The 22,337-nt window shown below is 48.2% G+C and overlaps 1 protein-coding gene across 1 annotated transcript in view; it reads left to right on the forward strand.

Annotated features, from left to right (window-relative positions):
* Positions 1 to 18,090, forward strand: part of LOC125945820 (uncharacterized) — a 49,436-nt gene extending 31,346 nt beyond the window's left edge. The window contains exon 6 of the mRNA XM_049668118.1: positions 17,701 to 18,090. Within this exon, the coding sequence (XP_049524075.1) occupies positions 17,701 to 18,090 (390 nt within the window). The remainder of the gene's footprint in view (positions 1 to 17,700) is intronic.
* The last annotated feature ends 4,247 nt before the right edge of the window (positions 18,091 to 22,337 follow it).

A 22,337-nucleotide genomic window follows, 5' to 3' on the forward strand; every position in this document is an offset into this window, starting at 1 on the left:
GAAGGGACCAAGTTATCCCTTTCGTGACGTATGCATACAATACTGCTGCCCAAGCAACTACTGGATTTTCCGTACTTTCTCCTATACGGACGAGAGCCATCTAATACGTTCGATACAATCCTTTCATGTAAACCTGATACGACCGAATGTACTCCGCTGTCTGAAGCTTCTCGACATGCCGAGGAATGCCGCCAGCTTTCCGACTCTTTTTCCACCGAATACCAGTGGCAGCAGCAATCCCGTCATCCTGACAACCCTTCTGCACCAACTTTCCCCCCTGGCTTTCTGGTCAGGTTTCGGGTATCCGATACAACACCCAGTCGTTCCGCAAAACTTGTCGCAAAATACCTCGGACCCTATCGCGTTCTGGAGCAAACATCCTCCATCAATTACCTCGAGGAGCCCCTCACGCCACCGACTGACCCGCACCATCGCGGCCGCGAACTTGTCCACGTCTGTCGCATTAAGCCGCACTCAACAATAGCGTCAATTCGCCTTAAGCCGCAAGGATGGCGCCTTTTTCTGCGGAGGGCAATGGTAATGCAGAAGAGTAGCCTGCGAATCAGCAGCATGAGCTCGTGGTTGCTCTGCTTGGCTGAACGCTTGTGACTCCTACCCATTCGCCTGTGTCCGCTGCTAATGAACCTCTTAGCAATATTCAAATACCATGGTCGAGACGGCGCTTTATTCCAAGAAGCAAGAATGTCACCGACGCAAAAACGAACACGAGCCGATGATTGATGATTTGTACAGATGAAGATGAAATCCGCATAAATGCTTACGCTAATTTCTCCCGTGGACGGAAGCGGCCACCCTGGCCGCACATTAGACAGTGGAACGGAGATGAAAGGGCTTCTGTTCCGCGGCAGCGTCGGTCAGTTGGGGAATCAACAGGTGCAACGCGATAGATCACCGGCGAGGTCTGCTCTATGACTTTGTAGGGGCCAATATAGCGAGACTCAAGCTTCTCACATAAACCGGGCGTTCGTGCAAGTGTTCATAGGAGCAAATCGTCACCAGGGCGGTAGGAAACGACGGCGGTGAGAGGCATGGTACCGATGTCTGCGATCGTCTTCGCTTGCTTTGGTGTTCATACGGGCGCGTCGACGACACTGGGCAAGACGAGACACAAATTGGTCGCAAATGAATGTTGACGCGTTGATGGAGCCAGAGAAGAAAGAAACGTCGAGTGATGAGGTTGGGTGGCGGCCGTATACTAAAAAAACGGAGAGTATCCGGTGGTCCGTTGAACAGACGTATTATATGCAAATGTTACAAATGGGAGAATCGCATCCCAGTTACGATGGTCAGATTGAATATACATGGATAACATGTCGCACAGCGTGCGATGAAATCGCTCTGTTAGGCCATTGATTTCAGGGTGGTAGCTAGACGTTCTGTTGTGCACGGTGTTGGACGCTTGCAGAACTTCATTAAGAGTGCTTGAATGAAATGCCTTGCCTCGGTCGCTCAAAAGAACGTTAGGCGCCCCGTGACGTAATTAGATAGCCTGCAAGAAGAGGGCCGCTACTTCTGAGGCAGCTCGTGAACGTATTGGGGCTGTTTCAGCGTACCGCGTCAAGTAGTCAACAGCAGTTACGATCCATCTGTTGCCGCCGAGACTAGTTGGGAATGACCCGAAAAGGTCAATGCGACGACAGAGAATGGTTCTGCTGGACAAGGAAGTGGTTGTAGCGTCCCGACCGGAGCAGTAGTAGGTCGCTTACGCTGTTGGCAAAGCGTACACGAAGCAACATATCTAGCTATGCTCATGGAAAGACCTGGCCAAAACAATCGGCTGCGTATACACCTGTGTGTTTTATGGTAACCCAAATGGCATGACGTAGGGTCATCGTGTGAGGCCTGCAGAACTTCAACGCGAAGAGAGCGCGGAGAACGGGAACCCATCGATGGCCTTTCGGGGGAAAAATGTAACGGTACAGCACGTCGTCTTCGAACTTGAATAGTTTGAGCTGTTTCCGTAGCCTGGCATTGGGTGGAGATGAAACACCGGTAAGGCAATTGATGATACCATGGCAATAAGAATCGGCGCGCTGGTGAGTGGAAAGTACTGAAGGGTGGTTTGATGGAGTGAAAGAGGAAATCGGTGTAAGAGACGAGGCGTCCTCCGTGCGGCCAATTTGACAAGGTGATGTGATGTGCTCCGATGATGGTGGTAATGGGCATCGTGAAAGAGCATCGGCATCTTGGTGCTTCCTTCCGGACTTGTGAATGACATCGAAATCGTATGCTTGTAATCGGAGTATCCAGCGGCCAAGACGTCCAGACCAATGTTTGATTGTCGACAACCAACTTAGGGCATGGTGGTCGGTCACAACCGTGAAATGTCGACCGTAGAGGTATGGACGAAATTTCTGAATGGACTAGACAACAGCCAAACATTCTTGCTCGGTTATCGAGTACTTCTTTTCCGCGGAAGTCAGAACGCGGCTTGCATATGAAACAACCTTTTCGCGAAATTTGTGGTCGCGCTGCAGCAGTACGGCACCAATTCCTTCACCACTAGCGTCAGTATGCAGTAATGTGGGCGTCTTGTCATCAAAATGACAAATAACAGGTGGGGATGTTAGTGCGCGCTTGAGTTCGTGGAACGCGGCTTCACACTGATCGTTCCAGTCGAGGGAACTGAACGAGCAAGGAGCTTGTGGAGGGGCGAAGCAATGCTGGCGATGTTCCGGATAAAAAGTCGAATGTATGAGGCGAGCTGCGCAGTTCTTTTGTGCGAAGTGGGCGTGGAAAGATGAGCACTGCAGAAATTTTGTCTGGATCAGGCTGGATGCCGTCTTTGCTAATGAGATGACCCAGGACTTTAATCGTTGTGCTAGCGAAACAGCTCTTCTTCGTGTTGAGTTGAAGTCCGGCATTAGAAAGGTATGTGAGCACTTCATCTAAGCGTTGCGGATGGTCAGTGAAAGTCGAAGAAAACAGGATGATGTCGCCGAGGTAACATAGACACGTTTTCCACTTGAGGCCGCGAAGAACAGTGCCGATCATTCCTTCAAATGTGGCGGGAGCATTGCATAGGCTGAAAGGCATTACGTTAAACTCGTAAAGGCCGTCCGGAGTAGGAAAGGTGGTCTTTTCTTCGTCCACTTCGTGCATTGGAATTTGCCAATATCCGGAGCGAAGATCAAGGCTAGGAAAGTATTGCGCGCCTTGCAAAGAATCAAGGGCGTCATTGATATGGGGCATTGGATATTCATCCTTAAGGGTGATCTTGTTTCGCGCATGGTAGTCAACACCAAATCGTACCGATCCAGCCTTATTCTGCACTAAAACAACGGGTGATGACCAAGAACTGGAGGAGGGACGTATGATGTTTCTTTTCAGCATATCGGCGACGTTCTCCTCGATGATTTTGTGTTCGGGACGACGGCGTACAATAGTCTGGCAATCGGTGTCGATACGATGGGAGGCAACGGAGGTCTGTCCGAGTGACGAAGTATTCATATCAAAGGACGCCTGATGCTTCGTGAGCAATTGTAGCAACGCTTCACTCTGAGCAGCAGTAAGGTCAGGACTTATCACGGAAGCAAGGGCAGATGAAGCAGACTTGCCATGTTGTGGAGGAGCTTGCGAGGCGGCAAGAGGAAGCAGGGAGACTGGCTGGGTGTCCACATAACAGATCACTGCAGATCCTTGAGGTAGGAGGAGTGTCTCAGTGGTCGTATTTAAGGCGATGATTATTGCACAGCTTTCTTTGAACCGCACCAGGCAGGAAGCGAAGACAATCCCACGATCAAGACAGCGGCCGTAAGCAGTGATGAACACGTCGCCATTGGTGATGTCCGCAGAAGAGAGAGTTATGATTTTCTCGTGGCTGGGAGGCAGTACAGAATCGACAGCACTGAGAAAACGCAGTCGTGGCTCATCGGCACTCCCGCTGAAATGAACTGTCTCGGTCATATGGACTACACGTTGACGGCAAGAGATTAAAGCGGACGCTGACGAGAGGAAGTCCCAACCTAAAATGAGTTCATGAGCGCACGGGAATAAAATCGCGAACTTAATGTGATGACGGATACCATCAATGAAGACGCGTGCTGTACATTGGGCTGATGGTCGAATGATTGCTCCATTAGCCCCAATCAAGGATGATCCAACATAAGGCGTCTTCACTTTCCTCAGACGAGAGCACAGGTCCGCACGCATAACAGATATAGCAGCTGCCGTGTCAATCAGAACCAACAAACGCACACCCTCCACAAACACCAATAACATGTTCGACGGACGTTCATGAGGACTTGTAGCACTTGGCGGCGATGCAGTTTTCCCTCCAAAAGCTGCACTTGTTAGTTTTCCGGTCACTGGACATGGCGTTGAGGGACAGGCCGATGTGGCCAAACAGAACTTCGGAACGGCGATTGGGAGCGGCGTCTCGATGCATGTGTGTTGTGGGCGGTGTTGGAGAAGGCTGGGAAGGGAGATCGGTGAGCGGGACGATTATCGTCATAAGTACGGTAGACGCGAGTAGCCTTTTTTTTTTGCAACTTCTGAACGAACCGTGGGTGTGCCAAAAATCCGCGGTAGCTGCTCCTTGAAGGATGACCAATCACGGAAGTCTCTCTCGTGATTCAGGAACCGTGTCTTGGCTACTTGAGAGATCTAAAATGGGCGTAACTACGGCGGTTTTTTAACCTCTATGTCTCGTTCCAGTTGTTGTACTCGCTGACACGATCGTAGTTGTCGAGCCAGTCTTCAACGTCCTCGCCAGGTAAGCCAGAGAAGATATCAGGATCGCGGTACCGGTTGTTGGCAAAGCTGGGAGTGGGGGTGGCTGGCACTTGAACCGAGCTGGTGGACGCCGCGGGCTAGTCTTGTGACATGGTGGCCTCTTGCCGTAAGCGGCGTCCCGAACGTAGCTCCAGGAGAGATTTTGAAGAGGATTGAGGACGAAGGGATCTTAAAGCGCCTCCACCACTTGAAATACTACGGTCGAGGCGATGCTTTATTTCAAGAAGGAAAAATGGCGCCGACGCAAAAACGAACACAAGCCGATGATTGATGATGGCTTTGTACATATGAAGGTGAAGTCCGCATAAATGCTTCCAATATTAACAAAAAATTACTAAAAATTACAAGGCATAACACTTGTATTCTGGTTTGAGCCCTCCAACACGGGCTCTTCAGGACACCAGCATCATTAACATAAATAGAATTAACATAAATACGTCAAGAGTTACAGAAGCACATCTGTAGGCTCGTTTAAGAACTCCGAATTGGGCTGTTCAGTTGGCTAACATAACAACCGTAAATTAACGTAAAAATGTCGAGATTTACACATGCACAATACTCGTGTTTTGGTTTGAGCTGTCGACATTGGGCTCTTCAGGAGGTCCCATGCGAGAAGCGAGGCCAGGGTGTTCTTTCCATAGGGCATGTTGGTGCCAGCAAATCTGCAACAGCGAAACCTGCAAATACACAAAACCATTACTTTTAACAACCAAGTTCCATATGCAAGAGTATGCCCTCGTTATAACAAAATTGATTTATTTGTGTTGCTTTATTCAAACTTCTCGCGGGTAAGACTGCAGATCATGACCAGTTCATTTTATTCAAAGTTAAGTGGCACTAGACTCCACTAAGCACAAATGTAGAAGAGGGCAAAAAGGAACAGCACACTGTGGCAGAATAACTTTATGCATATTCTCGATGTCAGAAGTCTTAACTTTGCTTGCTTAGAACCAAAATAGTGAAAAAAACTTCATGTTGTTCATGAAGGAACCTATGGGTTGACTACTGGCAACTAAAACCATTTCTTTTAACTTTCATAATTAAAATGGGCAGCACTTTATGGTGTTCTTTCATGCTCGAAATACAATACTGTCATGTCACTAAAAATGAGTGTGGCTTGATCTGAAATGGCCTCATATGCAATTGAACTGCACTTTTCGCCTTACAATGGCTGTTCTAAGGACTTTCTACTTTAAAGAACATACTACTCATAGCGAAGTGTGTTTCCTGCTTCAATGACTGTTACAACGGGGATTCTCTGTAGTTGTGCGCCAATCTGGTTACACTAACAGATGCAGAACTTGACAGCTATATGAAGAAATCCTCAGTCTTCTAAGAGCCATATGCAGTGGACCGGCTTTTTTAACCCTTTGAGGGTCACCCGCCGTAAATGAGGGTCACCCGCCGTAGATGTGTGACGGCAACGGAACATAAAAAAAAGAAACGCACCATTTCACAACGAAACGTCGCCTACCATCACGCTGGAGGTGCTGCAACCTTCTGAGACTTCTTCAAAAATCCTTACTGTGCTGTCACCCTTTGCTTTCTCCAAAACGGATTTTTCTTTTAGCTTTATGGGGCTGTCACTGCAGTAGTTGGGAGTATTCTCGATTAACCTAGTTTACTAAGATAAGCTTTGTAAATTTGATTAGTTTAAAGATAATTATGTAGCTTTATCCTGCATTCAACAATAACCCATGTGTTAAAACTGCGTATACTAACAAAGTTTTGTCGCTTTATTTTCACTTAATATGTTATTTGCCAATTTTTTCTCGAGAAGTCACTCTGAAGCACTTAAATCTGGAACAAATATATTAGTGGTGTGTGAATAATGATTTTTGAGACCGAATCGAATACGAATAGAATAATGCCCCAAGCGCATCGAATAGCTAGGAAATAGTTTTCGAATAATGAACAGCCGTCACAACAATTATTATAAAATGATGTTCCATCCTAGTGATGATGATGATATATGTTGTTCCATCCTAGTGTTCTTAAGTTTAGCAAGTTTTTGTCACTGCACATTACGTTAATAAGCGCTGTTTATTAAAAGCGCAAATGGAACAGCAAGCAAGTAGTTTCGTCACATGCACAGAACTTTTCAGTTAGCATGAATGATTGCTGTATAGCATGTAAAGTAGGGCTACCTAAGCGATGTAACCTGCTCTACTAAGCAAGTTCTCATGTGCCTGTTGGAGTGAACATTTACCGTACTTTTTCTCCAATTTTGTGTTTAATTCGGGTTTTAAAATATCTGAAAAGCATTCGAAAAGTATTTACATTTACAAATAGTGATTATTCGATTCAAAGACCAAATAGAATAGGACACAATTTAATTTGTTATTGAAAAGTTTCAAATATTCGCACACCCCTAAAAAATATATGACCAAAATTGAGTATTTCCCAAAAAATGTGATCGTCAACGGCTTGAACAAGAGCAACTTGAGAGCCCATTCATCTTTTCGACAAATTTATACCCATAGGCTACTCTTGCAAGGGTTTATAATAACCCTATAAGCAGGTAAGTGCTTCTTGAAATAAGAAAACAGGATAAACTTCCAACAATTTCAGAATAAGAGTTGTGGACATGGTCTGTAAGAAGCTTTAGACAGTAGTCGTTAAGGGCATATTCATTGGTGCTCAATTTATTTAAACATGGGGGTAAATGCCACATAAATGTATTTTTTTACCATATCTTAAAATACAAAGTGATAAAGTGCATGCTAATAAATAGGTTAGGTGCTTAGCTCTTTCCCTATCATAAGGAAAATAGGTGTTTTTTGTATGCTACGGCAGATGTTTTTTATGAAGGTACTACTGCACTAAATATTTAATGTAATGCATACACAGAAAATGAAATGAATGCACTTTTCACACATAAAAGTTTTATTAACGAGATTTACGTCGTGAAAATGATATAAATTGTTAAAATTAAGACTTTGCGATAAAATTGAACAACGTTTGTAAAGACGCGCTTGGTATCTACTAAGAAAAAAAATTTAAGAAAAATTATGAGATATCCAAAACATGTTGCCGCCTATTAGGCACTTTCTCCGAAAAAATCAAAAATTTTAATTGGACAGGTATTTCGCTACAAAAATTTAACGGCAAGCACTACAGTTGGGCGTGCTGGGCTGCGGCCGCCGATGTTCCGGGCTGGTTTGCGTCGTCGTCGCTTTCAGACTCGAAGTACAACGAAAAGTCAACGTCCTCTGACTCGATGCTATTCGTTTTAACGATAAAATCAGCTGCAGAGGCAGCGGAATCGCGATATTTCCGATCTCCCGAAGAGCGCGCGCCGTTTTCGGAGCCGGAGATTTTTGCGTTCTGCGTTGACGATCGCGAAGCTTCAGAGCGCGTTTAAAAATCACCGCTTGGCGGGAAAAAAGCGAACTACGTAGAAAATAAAAACATAATTTCTCCTCTTTCATGTCCGATGGCGTAGTGTGTCCGTGAGCGGCACAGAAGGTCTCGAAAGCGGCGTTTCAAACCATCGATAGAGGGCTAACCATGACGAATGGGCTCGGTACGGAAAGAGTTAAATGAATCAGCATTCGCTAAACCTATCATTATTTACAGTGATGCTTGCAACTTTGTCCCTATTATAATGAAGAAATGAAGAGAATGACATCCCGGCGATCATCATCACGAGGAGAAGGCACGAGATCGGCGTTCGGACACCACCATCTTGTTCTCCCTGCCTACTGTTCCGAGCTACCGCCTGTTTGTTGGACTCGCCCAATAAACCTTTTTACATTTGGTGGAGCAGCTAGGTACGCACATCGCCGGCACCCTGGAACTCCGATCCTGCACGTTGCACTCGACCATGCCAGCTGACGCTACCCAACCGCCGCCACCTCTCCCGGCCGCTGTTTGCCCCGGCCCGGTTCGCCAGCGAGACCCCCTGGTATTTTCGGGTACGGAAGAGCAGGACGTCGAGGACTCGCTGTGGTTCTACGAAAAAGTTAGTGGACCCAACAAGTGGGATGACGCTGCTAAGTTGAGTACCGCGAACTTTTACCTGGCTGGCGTGGCGAAGCTGTGGTATACGAACCACGAATCAGAATTTGAGAACTGGTCCGCTTTCAGGGAGGCAATATCTGTCCGTTTTGGGTCACCCTGCCGTGCGGAAGTTACGCGCCGAACAACGGCTGCGCACACGGGCACAGGAACCCAATGAAACTTTTACCGCCTATATTGAGGACATAATCGATCTCTGCAGGCGCGTCGATGCCTCAATGAGCGAAAGTGCCAAAATACAGCATATTATGAAGGGTGTCGACGACGATGTCTTTCAAATGCTTCTTGCGAAGTCTCCTGGCACTGTGTCTGAGGTGGTAACCCTGTGCCACAGCTATGACGAATTGAGAAGGCAGCGAGCTCTCACCCGACGTTCACCTCAGACGTACAACCAACCACTCGCTGCCCTGGACGTTGTGCCTGATCAGTCATACCTTCTCGCACAAATGAAAGACTTTGTGCGTGAGGAGGTGGCCCGTCAGTTGTCTCTCCTGCCGTTTGCTCAGCGTCAGGAGCTCCCACAGCAGCAGCAACTGCAGCAACCAATCCCGTTGGCTCCCGTGCTTCGACATGTCATTCAAGAACAGATTTCCGAGGCCACGCCGGTGCCCATTCAGCAGCACCCTGTCGCCGCGCCTCTTAGTTACGCTGAGGTAGTAAAGCGGCAGCAGCTACAACAGCGCTCACCGTTCCATGGTGTGTCGTATGCTGCTGCCCCGACTCAGTCGTCCGTGACATGGGCTGCTCCCATCAATGCAAATCCCTGGCGAACGCGCGACAACCGGCCGATCTGTTTTGCATGCGGCGGCCCTGGTCATATCGCCCGACACTGCCGTCGTCGCGCCCCAGGATACTCAGACGCCCGTTCACCGAACTACATGGATCGTCCCCGCTCTAGTTATGAAAGTCCAGATCCCCAAACAAGCACGTCTTCACGTGACTATCCGCAACCCACGTCTCGTCGCTGAAAATGAGGGAAACTATCCCCCGCAGTTCAAGAGGCAAGAACTGCGCTGTCGAAATGCTCAAGTCCTAGAACTTTGCCGTCGAATATTGTCGAAGTTTTTGTTGAAGGCACCCATGCGTATGCTCTTGTCGATACCGGTGCTGCCGTTTCTGTTATAGATTATAGATGCCAAACTTTGCCGCAAGCTGCGAAAAGTGACTACGCCTCTTGAGATGATGCCCTTACGTACAGCGAATGGAGACCCTGTTCGGCCTATAGCCGCCTGCACTGCTCGACTTATCATTGCTAAAGAACACTATATTGTTGAGTTTATCGTCCTTTCATTCTGCTCGCACGACATCATACTTGGCTGGGACTTTCTATCGTGTAATCACGCCGTTATTGATTGTGCCAGATCTGAACTTGAGCTCTTCCCCTTGTGTGACCCGCCCTACAACCACATTCATCAAGCCGCCCACAAACTAGTCGTAACAGAGGACACAGAAATTCCGCCGACATCAGCTGTTTTGCTCCCAGTGTTTTGCAACAGCATATGTGACGAAGCTGCATTCTTTGAACCATCACGCCTCCTTTTCAGTCGGAAGCCACTTCTTCTGCCTTATTCGACCCTGTCTATTTCGAATGGAACAAGCGCTCTCTGCCTCACAAATCCTCTTCCGTATCCGATCCAACTGCTTGAAGGTGAATCCCTTGGATGCGTGCAACCCATTGATATCGGAGAGATTTTTCCCGTGTAGCAAGATTCCGCTCGACGCGACCTCGACGCCGTCAGTGCTCTTAACCCTTCTGATATACCAGCTGCCGACCTATTCAATTCGTCGATCGCAGACGGACTGTTGCCATCTGAACGCTCTGCTCTTCTCCAGCTGCTTTACCAGTTCCGCGAGTCTTTCGATGTTGCCCAACGTGCCCTTGGCCGAACTTCTACCATTGTTCACTACATCGACACCGGCTCCAACTCGCCAGTGCGACAACGTCCGTACCGTGTCTCCACCGCGGAACGTCAAGTTATTACCGACCAGGTTGACGATATGCTTAAACGCGACGTTATTCGCCCTTCACAAAGTCCGTGGGCATCGCCTGTGGTTCTCGTTAAAAAAAAAGATGGCTCGATTCGCTTCTGCGTGGATTACCGGCGCCTAAACAAGGTCACTCGGAAAGACGTGTACCCTTTACCCAGAATTGACGATGCCCTTGATTGCTTACAAGGTGCCGATTTTTTTTTCATCGTTAGATTTGCGTTCCGGGTATTGGCAGGTGCCTTTAGCAGAGGCCGACCGTTCAAAAACAGCCTTCGTCACGCCTGACGATCTAAATGAATTTAATGTCATGCCCTTCGGCCTCTGCAATGCGCCTGCCACCTTCGAGCGCATGATGGACTCGGTTCTGCGGGGTTTGAAGTGGCACATATGTCTGTGCTACCTCGACGACATTGTTGTCTTTGCGCCAGATTTCGCAACCCATCTCGAACGCCTCAACCATGTCCTGACTTGTCTGAAGAACGCTCAGCTCCAACTCAATCTGAAGAAGTGCCGTTTTGCTGCGCGAAAACTTACAATTCTCGGTCACGTCGTATCAAAGGACGGTGCACTTCCGGACCCGGCTAAACTACGTGCCGTCACCGACTTTCCCAAACCGACGACTATAAAGCAGTTAAGAAGCTTCGTAGGGTTATGCTCTTACTTTCGCCGGTTTGTGCGCAACTTTGCCTCTATAATTGCGCCTTTGACTCAACTTTTAAGCGGCGCCACCAGTCTCTCGTCGTGATCTTCTGAGTGTGGACCAAGCCTTCTCCACGCTCCGCCGTCTCCTGACGTCACCACCTATACTGCGCCACTACGATCCTAAGGCCGCAACTGAGGTTCACACAGACGCCAGCGGTGTCGGCCTGGGTGCTGTTCTCGCACAACGAAAGCCTGGGTTCGCAGAGTATGTCGTCGCATACGCCAGCAGAACGCTCACCAAGGCTGAGTCAGACTATAGCGTCACCGAGAAAGAATGCTTGGCAATAGTCTGGGCGCTTGTAAAGTTCCGCCCATACTTATATGGCCGCACGTTTGATGTAGTTACGGACCATCATGCATTATGTTGGTTGTCTTCGCTGAAGGATCCGTCAGGTCGCCTTGCCCGCTGGGTTCTTCGACTTCAAGAGTTTGATATCCATGTTATATATCGTTCCGGACGCAAGCATGCCGATGCTGATGCACTGTCGCGGTCACCGCTATCCACCGAAACTGCGTCCATATCCACTATAGACCAACCACTGTCAGCTCTTGACGTCGCCGCCATGTCCTCTGCACAGCGCCACGATCCATGGATCGCTTCGCTTCTTGAAGTTTTATCCGAGGCACCCATCCTTTCACCCACTCGAACACTGCGACGCCAAGCTTCGCACTTCAGCATTCGTGATGGCCTCTTGTACCGGCGGAACTACTCGCCAGATGGTAGGAAGTGGCTCCTAGTGATCCCCCGAACGCTGCGCTCTACAATCTGCGCGTCCTTTCACTCCGACCCACAGTGTGCTCACGGCGGTGTCTTCAAGACATATGAACGTTTACGCAAAAGATACTACTGGCGCGGAATGTTTCGCTTTGTCCGCAAGTTCATTCGCGGCTGCCACGAGTGTCAGCGACGCAAAAAACCACCGCATCCTGCAGCAGGTTCATTACAGCCCTTGCGTGCCCAGACGGCCCATTCGACCGCGTTGGAATTGACCTATATGGACCTTTACCTTTGACCACAGCGGGAAACCGATGGGCTATCGTTGCTGTCGACCACCTTACACGATACGCCGAAACCACTGCTCTTCCTACGGCGACAGCACAGGACGTCGCCTCCTTCATCCTCAATCGTTTTGTGCTGCGACACGGCCCTCCAAGTGAACTCCTCAGTGACCGTGGCCGCGTATTTCTCTCTGATGTAATTCAAGCACTTCTCCACCAGTGCAATATTGTACATCGGACGTGTACTGCCTACCACCCTCAAACGAACGGTCTGACTGAGCGGTTTAATCGGACACTGGGCGACATGCTTGCGGCACATGTCGCATCTGATGAAACAAACTGGGACCTGGTTCTTGCATTTGCGACATACGCGTATAACACCGCTACGCAAGTCACAACCGGATTTTCCCCTTTCTTCCTTCTGTACGGTCGCCAGCCGTCACACACAATCGACACGTTGCTGCCACACGCACCAGATGCCTCAGAGTACACGCCCGTGTCGGAAGCCGCCCGTTACGCTGAAGATTGCCGACAACTAGCCAAGCGCTTTACTACGGCCGACCAACAACATCAGAAAAACGCCCGCGATGACGACCGCCATCCTGTCGCACCATTCGCTCCTGGAGCACTTGTCTGGTTTCATGTACCGCCCTGCGCTCCTGGCTTGTCATCCAAACTGATTTCCAATTATCATGGTCCCTACCGCGTCGTCGAGCGTACCTCCCCCGTAAACTACGTCATTGAACCTCTTACGCCGCCCGGCGACCGTCGTCGACGTGGACGTGATGTTGTTCACATAGACCGCCTCAAGCCGTACTTCGACCCTCTTGTCCCCACCTGTTAGATCGCCAGGATGGCTCCACCTTTCTCGACGGGGGCAATTATAATGAAGAAATGAAGAGAATGACATCCCGGCGATCATCATCACGAGGAGAAGGCACGAGATCGGCGTTCGGACACCACGATCTTGTTCTCCCTGCCTACTGTTCCGAGCTACCGCCTGTTTGTTGGACTCGCCCAATAAACCTCTTTACACTATTATTTCTTTGATCGAAACAACCAAACAAAAATGCCACACAACTTATTTTCGCTCTGCTGAAAGGCTGCTGTCAGGCACCACGTGCAACCTCTTCAAGACAGGAGCAACTTTATTTCAACATGGTCTGTTAAAATAGATGAAAACTCGGTGTTGTGCTTTACAGACAGAACCTGGAGGGCCATTTTGATTGCTGAAACTTGGTGGAAGTGCTGTCCGTCGAGTAGAGCAGTAACTGCACTTGAGCATAACTGCTCCACAATTCTTATATTATAACAATACTTTCAGTCTACTTAAGCACATCCTCCATGCCACAAGGTTGGTAGCGTGCTTCACAGACAATTATTCATTGCAATGATAGTCAAGTAGTGCAACTAATGCGCAAATGCACTGAATTTTGTGTGGTGGAGCCACCAAAATCTTCTGGCAGTGAGGCTGCTTTTGAAATTCAGAAGGATTTTAGTAAGGAGGCGCTAGTTCCTTAAGATCATATGAACAGTCATTCCAAATTGCAGGCTATTGCAGCACGCCGGTGCAGACACAGGCTACTGGAAAATCATTGAATGTGCTAATGGGAAGTTGGTAATTTAAGTACAAAATGTGAATGCAAAAATCCAACTGGAAAGGATGTACGGTACTTGCCTGTAACAGCGTTAACCTTGATGGGGTCTGGAGCCTTTTTTTGCCCCTTGGTGTGGTTGTTTACAAAGTCTGAGTGGCCCATGAGGTTTTCCTCTGTAAAAAAAAAAAAAAAAAAAAAAAACCGGTGATACAAGGCCCATTGTAAGCCTACCTGGTCCAGCATCATCTGAATGAGCACTTCTGCAACCAATGTGAGACTGCACGTATAATTAAATGTTAGCAAGGTGGTTTTCAGGCTTTTACGCACATTTACACAACAGCCATACTCCAAAGAAATCACAACAAAAGTGTCGGTTGCTCTACTAGGATGCTGATCTTACTTGACAAATTTCATGACATCTTATGCTGTTTGGATGCTATTTGCTTCAGAAAAACAAGGATTCATCCAGCACAAAATAAAATGTTAAGAAACCAAACTATCGAAAACATTCAGAATTTTTAAATGCAAAATGTAGTTCAACTAGCGACAAGACGAGCTTCCCGTCCTGCCCAGTACTATGCGCAGGTCAACGCGAAGTCGGCGGAGTGGGAACTAATGGAATAAGCGAACTAATTAGGCAAGCGATAAGATAAACAATTAGATAAACATAAGAGAATAATTAGATAAACAATGACAGCAGAAATTAGAGAAAGTAGGCTCACGCAAAATACGGTTTCACTTCGTGGAACAATCGTTGTTTTTTTCGTTCCGGTTTTTGTCATAATTCAGCAAAAGTGCTTCAGGTCTGGCGAAATTCTGGACTAAGAAATAACGGTTCAAACCGGTTTCGATAAAGTTAACACTGTATGCATAGCCTAATAATTATTACAGCAAAACAGCAGTTTATTTTTCTAAAACATTCGAAGTTGTTATTCAGCTGGCGTTTTTTTGTTCCTTTTTGGGGGCGGGTTCAATTTACCGTTCAGTTCCAGTTCGGTACCTTGGAAGAGAGGTCAAGTGCCCAACGACGCCATATTGGCTTCTGTTTTCCGCTTCGGCCCGTTTTTATATTGTGGACAGTTGTAGACTAATAAGGTGGCTTTATAATCGAAATTTTGAATACGCATCGAATCGAAGGCTGTACACTAAGTATTTCACTTGATATTCGAAAAGGAACTCTTCAGTATTTGCGAACATTTGGGCAGAAAGACTCAAGAATACGTACGCCGAGCTGTTCTTCAGGGCTCAAGTAGATCAGTGTATCGTAACTAAGACGACATTCCTACCGCACATGCCTATGCGATCAAAAGCGACAACCCAGTTACTAAGCGCTTCTTTATTGCAGTGGTGACGATGTCCGCGAATGTATTAATGTATTCGCGAGCAACTTTATGTGGCAATGGAGGAACAGATGCGGGGGCGCCGCTTCGGCACAAGTGTTACGGTGCCAGATATTCCGGCAGCGCTTTGGTTTCTTGGACGGGGGGAATCAGCGTATCTTCCTCATGGTGCAACGGTTTCGCGTTTTTCCGAACACGGATGAGAGCAGTAAAAAAAAAAAAAAAGTCAAATTCTTAACTTTGTAGTGCAACTTGTATTCTTTTGTCGTCGCAGTAAATATTTTGTTCTCTTCTCAGGATTAAGCTAACATAAGCGAGAATGTGGGACTATTTTCAGAAGCACCACTGTAACTAGTGCGTGCTTTGCCTCCATTGCTTTTTCTCGGATGTCACAGAATATACAATGCCTGCCTGGAAATGGCGACACGTTTGAAGGCGCATTAAAACGCCGCCATTTCTAAAATGACAGCAAGCTTGTCTGTATATTATTGCGGCAGCAGTTATATGGACACTCCAGGCCCATTCTTGCCGTCCCCGTGATGTTTCGTATAAAGTCCAAGGGCGGTAACGCCATTAGCGCGCCGTAAGCTGTATGTGGCAGCCGGTTTATGGAAGTTCGGTTTACGGTTCAGTTCCGGTTCGGTACACTGCAGGAGAGGTCGCGTGCACTACGACGCCGTCTTCGTTTCTCTATTGCCTGTCTGCCCGCTGATATACTGTGAATAGTTGTGAATTTACTAAAGTGGCTGTATAATCGAAATTTCAAATATGAATGGAATGGAATATTCCAAATACAACTTTACGATATTTTCGCCCCCATTCTAAGCTTAACCAAATACTTCGCAACCATCAAAGCGCAACGGCCTCGTATGCAGGAAGTGCAGCTAGTTCAAATCCCGGTGCCGCCGGAAACTCACCGTTTTTTTTTTCTAGTGGGTAGAGGTGTAACCTGGCCTGGTTGGTGCTCGGCTCTCGTGGGGGCTCACATCTCGAAAGAGGGCCCATAGAGATTTGAGGACTTGTCTCTGGGCGCCTCTTGTCCAACCACAGACGGCCTTGTTGACGAGCATCCGCCGCGGCTGTGGGAGGCAAGTGCCGCCGCCGGGTACCTACGGGTAGAATAGCTACAAGCGCGCTCCTCGCCTGGTTCTCGACCATTATGGAACCTCAACGCTTGGAAAAGGGAGTTTTTGTCTCCATCTCGAAGGCGTCCCCACCTCACATGGGGCGCCACATGGCAAATGGCTGCCATGGGAGCGGCCCAGACATCACATATTTTGTGCTCTAGAGGGTTTCAACGGGAATTTACGGTGCAGGCTCCTTTCATAAGCCAAACACCCATGAAGGAGGCCGAACGCCAGGTGTACGCTTGTGCCCATCTGAACCAGCGGGTGCCCGGCGGCGGTGGGAATCGAACCTGCAGTCGAGGTGGGCGCACTACCACTAAGCCACGGCTGCGGTTACAGGTCATACGGTTGTGGTTATACGCAGGTCTAGTTGCTATTCTCTGTTTGCTAAAAAAGCCTCTATAATCAGAAGTGTGACAAAGACAGACTTCAAGCAATGGAGAAACAAAAGGGGTTGTGCAAGCTTTGTTTTCGGTATCGCGGCGTAAACGTATAGGTGGCAACCATTTATTTTCTGCTTGTAGGGCATGAATTATTCTTTCTTGCAGTGTATTCATGTAGCAGCCCCAAGTTTTACGACACAAACGTGATGTTTTCCTGGCGACGGGCCCTTTCACGTGTGTCTACGGCACGCAAGTGCTTTAGCAGCAGCAGCGTGTTGATATGGGCTGGTTGGCACACAACTGAACTTGAAGAAAACAGCGCTAAAACAGGACGGTGACGAGGTCAACAGTTCCTTCATGTCTGTGGCATAGCCAGGGGGCAGGCACATCGGGCACACATATACCCCGTACGATATTTCTGCGTTGATCGCCGCCGAAAAAGAAACATAAAAAAAAAGAAACACGGTTGTTGCCTTGAAGGCCATGCGCCCTTTTTGAAACGTTGACTATAGCTTCATCGCTTGTTCGACCATTGCAATAGTGTCGTATGTATAGTGTCATTTTGATCCCGGCCACGGCGGCCGCATTTCGGTGGGGGCGAAATGCGAAAACACTCGTGTACTTAGATTTAGGTGCACGTTAAAGAACCCCAGGTGGCCCAAATTTCTGGAGTCCCCCACTACGGCGTGCCTCATAATCAAATCGTGCTTTTGGCACGTAAAACCGCATAATTGTTTTAATAGTGTCATTTTGATAGCATACCACACGTGCCCAATCTCGCGCACAGATAACTACGTCGGTGGGTCGAGTGGTTGGCAGCACGGTGACAGCTGCGGGAGATGTGGCTTTACATCGCTGGCTGGGTGTGCCATACGCCTCGAGTCCGGAGGGCGAGCGGCGGTTCGCGAAACCTGAGCCACTCAACGCGTCCGATCCCTGCGAGGTAGTCATGGCCGTCGAGCCGCGTCCCCCGTGCGCCCAGTGGAACAGAAGCAGTGGAGGAGTCGTCGGCAGCGAGGCCTGCCTGCACGTCAACGTCTGGGCACCCGCTGAAACCAGTGCCAACCGCACCAAGAGGCCGCTGGTGCTGGCCGCGACGGGGGACTGGTTCCAGAGGGCCACCAATAACTTGCCAGAGTGGGAAGACCTGGCGGCACAGGGTAACACGCGACCATGAGCTGACAAAAAAAAAAAGAAACAGCATGATATTTACGTTTAGGAGTGGTGTGAAAGATACCATTTTGATTCATATGCCGTCGACCATTAGGACACATATTTCTTCTCGCCACCTACTAATTTTGCACCCGTAGGTTCCTCTCATTGATTGCCGCCGTATACAAAATGATTCAAGCTTTCTTTCTTCCCACAGAGACTGTTTGATGGCACTGCTACCTTGTACACGCGGCTGCGCAACCACATGGCATTTTAAAAATTTCCCATACCTACCTTCTTGCAAAAAAAAAAAAAAAAAACAGTACGGGCGAAACTCCCTTAAGGGGAAGTAACAGGGTGTGAAGTATTATTTAGTGGCTCCTACTTTACGCATTTGCAAGCTGAACGTTCTTGCTGCTCTTCCTGCAACGCTCACCTTTGGTCGAGGCATGTTTGCAGTCCTCGCGAGAGCAGAAGCAGCTGTGAATAGCGGGCCTCGATAGTACCGCTTGTCGCCGTTTATTAGGTTAGTGGCGCGTTTGCCATTGTGGTGCACCCAAGATACACCCACTGTATAGCCGTTTCGGATATTTGAAGCCGCAGGAATTTCCTTTCCTTGACTCTTGAAAAAGTGCCATGCTAGCTAGAAGCCGGCCACAGTTCAACTGCTTTTGCTATGTAAAATTAAACTGTAGGCTTATGAAAAAATGAAAACTCGTTATTTCGGGGTAAGGCAGGGGTAACTGGAGATCGCAGGGAGAGGACTTTGTCCCGCAGTGGACATAAAAAAAACACTTAACCTTGCACTCGGCCGTGCAACGCTTGAAACAGCGAAGCTGGGTGATCGTAGCCCAGCATTTTCCGGAAGTGCGCGCGAACTTTTCATCTTATTACTCATGATGATGATAATTTATTTTTGCGCGTCTCGGACTTACGGCCGTCACTGCGCGTTGCGTAGCGCAGCGTGCAACACCGACACCGCGTTGCAATGACGACAATGCGTTCCAGCAGACCCGATTCGTGAAAGCGTCTCTCGCTCTCATAGCGCGCAAAACCTCTTCTTCACGTCGCAGAGCACGAGCGTGCGAACGCGCTAGCGGTGGACGAAGACGACGACGCCCGAACGCGATCATACAGTTCGCATAAATGCATGTTCTGCAAGCGTGGCTGTATAGCCTAGTGGTTACGACGGTCGCCTTGGGACCGGGGGTACGCGGATTCGAATCCCGCCTTGGCAAGAAAGTTTCTTTCTTCGTAGTTTATTGATACGCACCACGAGCCACAAATTACGGTTGGGTTAAACAGCTTCGCCTATAATATAGGCTGATGATGATGATATTATTGATGAGATGGTAGTATTTCTGGTAGATAATACCATACTATTAGCAGAGGTGCTGAAGTAAGCTTCATTCGAAAACCAGTGGCACAAAGAGACATGTCGAGCAGTATGTCGGTCGCCATGGTGATTCACAATGTCGCAGGCCGCTCATAGGGCTTCACCACCCTGAACGGAGGCTCTGCTATCGAGGTGCCCTCGAGAGGGTTAAAGATACAGGATATGTATACAAAAATGCTAGATAAAAACATGTATAGCATACTTGATTAAATCAAGCAGGCTAGATGACTATTTGTCACCGTCCCGTTTTAAAGGGGATGCCATTGAATCATCATCATCACCTAGTTGTGGATAGTGGCGCCCGGTGTCTAATCATTGCACCAATGACCGTGCACCTCGGCGACCTCAGTTGCGCGGTAGCTGCAGCACCTCTAGCGCATGGAGATAAATACTGATAGGTATATATCGCGACTATTGCGGGTGATCTTGCCTTTAGGACCCATGACACCCAAACTATCGTTTGGTCTAGTGACTACCTCCAATGAACTCCTACGACCAAGATAATACAGAAAGAATATTTTCAAACTCCTAAGTTATATTATCATTCCACACTGCTTACAAAACTAAGAAATTCAAATTTGTTTTATATTTAAATAATTAACTAATGCATATATCCTTTGATTTTTGAATATTATAAATATTATTAGGTCTATTTGAAGACTGTAGCATTACATGGCAGGATTTGTAAGCGAAAGGTAGAGCTTTAAGGTGAACCGAAAAATTGATAATGATCTTGCGTGACCTTGCTGAGAGATCGTATTCAAAGCTTCGCCTTAAAAAGTTAGCGCGCCATCTGCACTTTGCTGAAAACGTCTCACTTAGACGTCTGTTACGATTTCTTTACAACTCCTTATTTGACATCTTAACAATTAGAACAACGAAATAGTTAGCTTTTCAATTACTTAGTTGGCTGTCAAGTACTCCAAAATCATTGGTGGTTCCTCAAGAAGATTCGAAGCAACATACACTTCGTCATATTCACGTAGAATAATTCGTCTTTCTCGACAGCTGGGTGCATAATAACTGGGACAACCTGTATATGTTGTTGCCGCTCCACGCTCGCTCGAACCACGGCATTATCGGTGTCGCGTACATGTGATTTCACGAAATGTTATATGAGATCAAAATAGGACGGTTCGCATCCAACTCGAGAGAAAGGTTTACCATTGCCATGAAGCTACCCGGATGGTGATCTAACAAGTCGCGACTTGTTGGCTTGACGCAGTACAAGAGGCAACTGCTGCTGCGCAGGAGAAAGAGCGTGTTGGCGGCTACTGGCGTTGCCCGATGCTGGTGTGATAAGGAACGCTTCTCACTTTGATGGTGCACGAAATGAGGCCAAAGGATCAGCGCTTGTAGCTCGAAGTATATTGTACAGCCGCGTGTAGTATGAGCTGCAACATGGTGCCTGTAGTCAAAAGGGCGCCAAGACCACGTGGCCACACTTCTTCTTTGTGGAGTTGTACGTGCCAAAACAAGTTCTAATTAAGAGGCATGCAGTAGTGGCGGGCTCTGGATTAATTTGGACCACCTGGGGTTCTTTAACGTGCACTACAACGCAAGAACAAGGGCGTTTTTGCATTTCGCCTCCATCGAAATGCGACCGCCGCGGCCGGGATTCGATCCCGCGAGCTCGGGCTCAACAGCGCAACGCCTCAGCTGACTGAGCCACCGCGGCAGGTACACTTGCATACGAATCAGGGAACATCGTTCCAATTACTGGTATTTCTGACAGCCAATTTGTCTTATGTCGGCAACGCCCGGCAGTCTTGAAAAGCCCCTTCGATCACTGGCCTTCTATTTTGTGGGACTGATGATGTCAGTTGAAGATTGGTTGGCGATCTGCGAACGTGCAAGCAAGAACAAGTGATGAGATGATACTCGTACGGTCATGTTGGCCAACATCATATTTTATCTTCACGAATGTGGCTCCAGAATCACCAAGATGAAATCGGAAGCTGGGATACTTGAAAACAAGAGGTGCATGCTCTGTTCCGCAAGTCTCTTGGGCGAAAGATTGCGGCAGAGATGGAGCATCAGGTGCCCAAAACATCGACGGAATCCCACCTGTCTCAAATCCAGGATGTGCTGGCCCTTTGCCACAGAGCGGACGACGGTATGACCGAGTCTGACATCTCAAATCCAGGATGTGCTGGCCCTTTGCCACAGAGCGGACGACGGTATGACCGAGTCTGACATAGTGGAACACGTCCTGAAAGGGATAACAGATGGCGCGTTTAATCTGCCGATTTGCAAAGACTGTGACACAGTCTATGCCATCGTTCAGGAATGTAAGTGTTTTGAGAACGCGAAAGCTCGACGGAATGCCCATCAGTTTGTTCGACTTCCCCACGCTGCAGCAACATCGCCGTACCTACGCTACAGCTGCCGTTAACAACGGAACACGTGACGAAGATTACACGGCGTGAACTTGAGGCTATGTCTCCTGCTTCCCCGTGCTCCCGCACTGGTATTCCAGCTCTCCCATGATTCCACTTGTCTAAGCCATTCTTCGTCAGGAGCTTTCCAATGTTGGCTAGGACTGTGTATGCGCCGTCGCTTCCTCCCACCCGACTGACCGTTTCCTGCAGTTTCGTATGCCCAAGGCCAGAGGCTCCCGCTACGTCCCCGCAATCCGGCCAAGTGGAGGACTGCTAACGGCTGGCCCATTTGCCTTAATTCCCGTCGTATTTGTCCTGTAGCCCACTATCGCACCTACCGGTGGTCTTGGCTTCAAGCACCCTATGCTTATAACCTTCACGCTGAGACCAATGCTGGCCGCTTTTAACCTTACCACAGGTCACCTGAGGCCAATGGTCTTAACATTCCGACCATGCAGTAGCATGGCTCACCATTTCCGAGTGGCCAGCAGTCCC

The sequence above is a fragment of the Dermacentor silvarum genome, chromosome 5 (assembly GCF_013339745.2).
Source record: "Dermacentor silvarum isolate Dsil-2018 chromosome 5, BIME_Dsil_1.4, whole genome shotgun sequence".
Classification (NCBI taxonomy): domain Eukaryota; kingdom Metazoa; phylum Arthropoda; class Arachnida; order Ixodida; family Ixodidae; genus Dermacentor; species Dermacentor silvarum.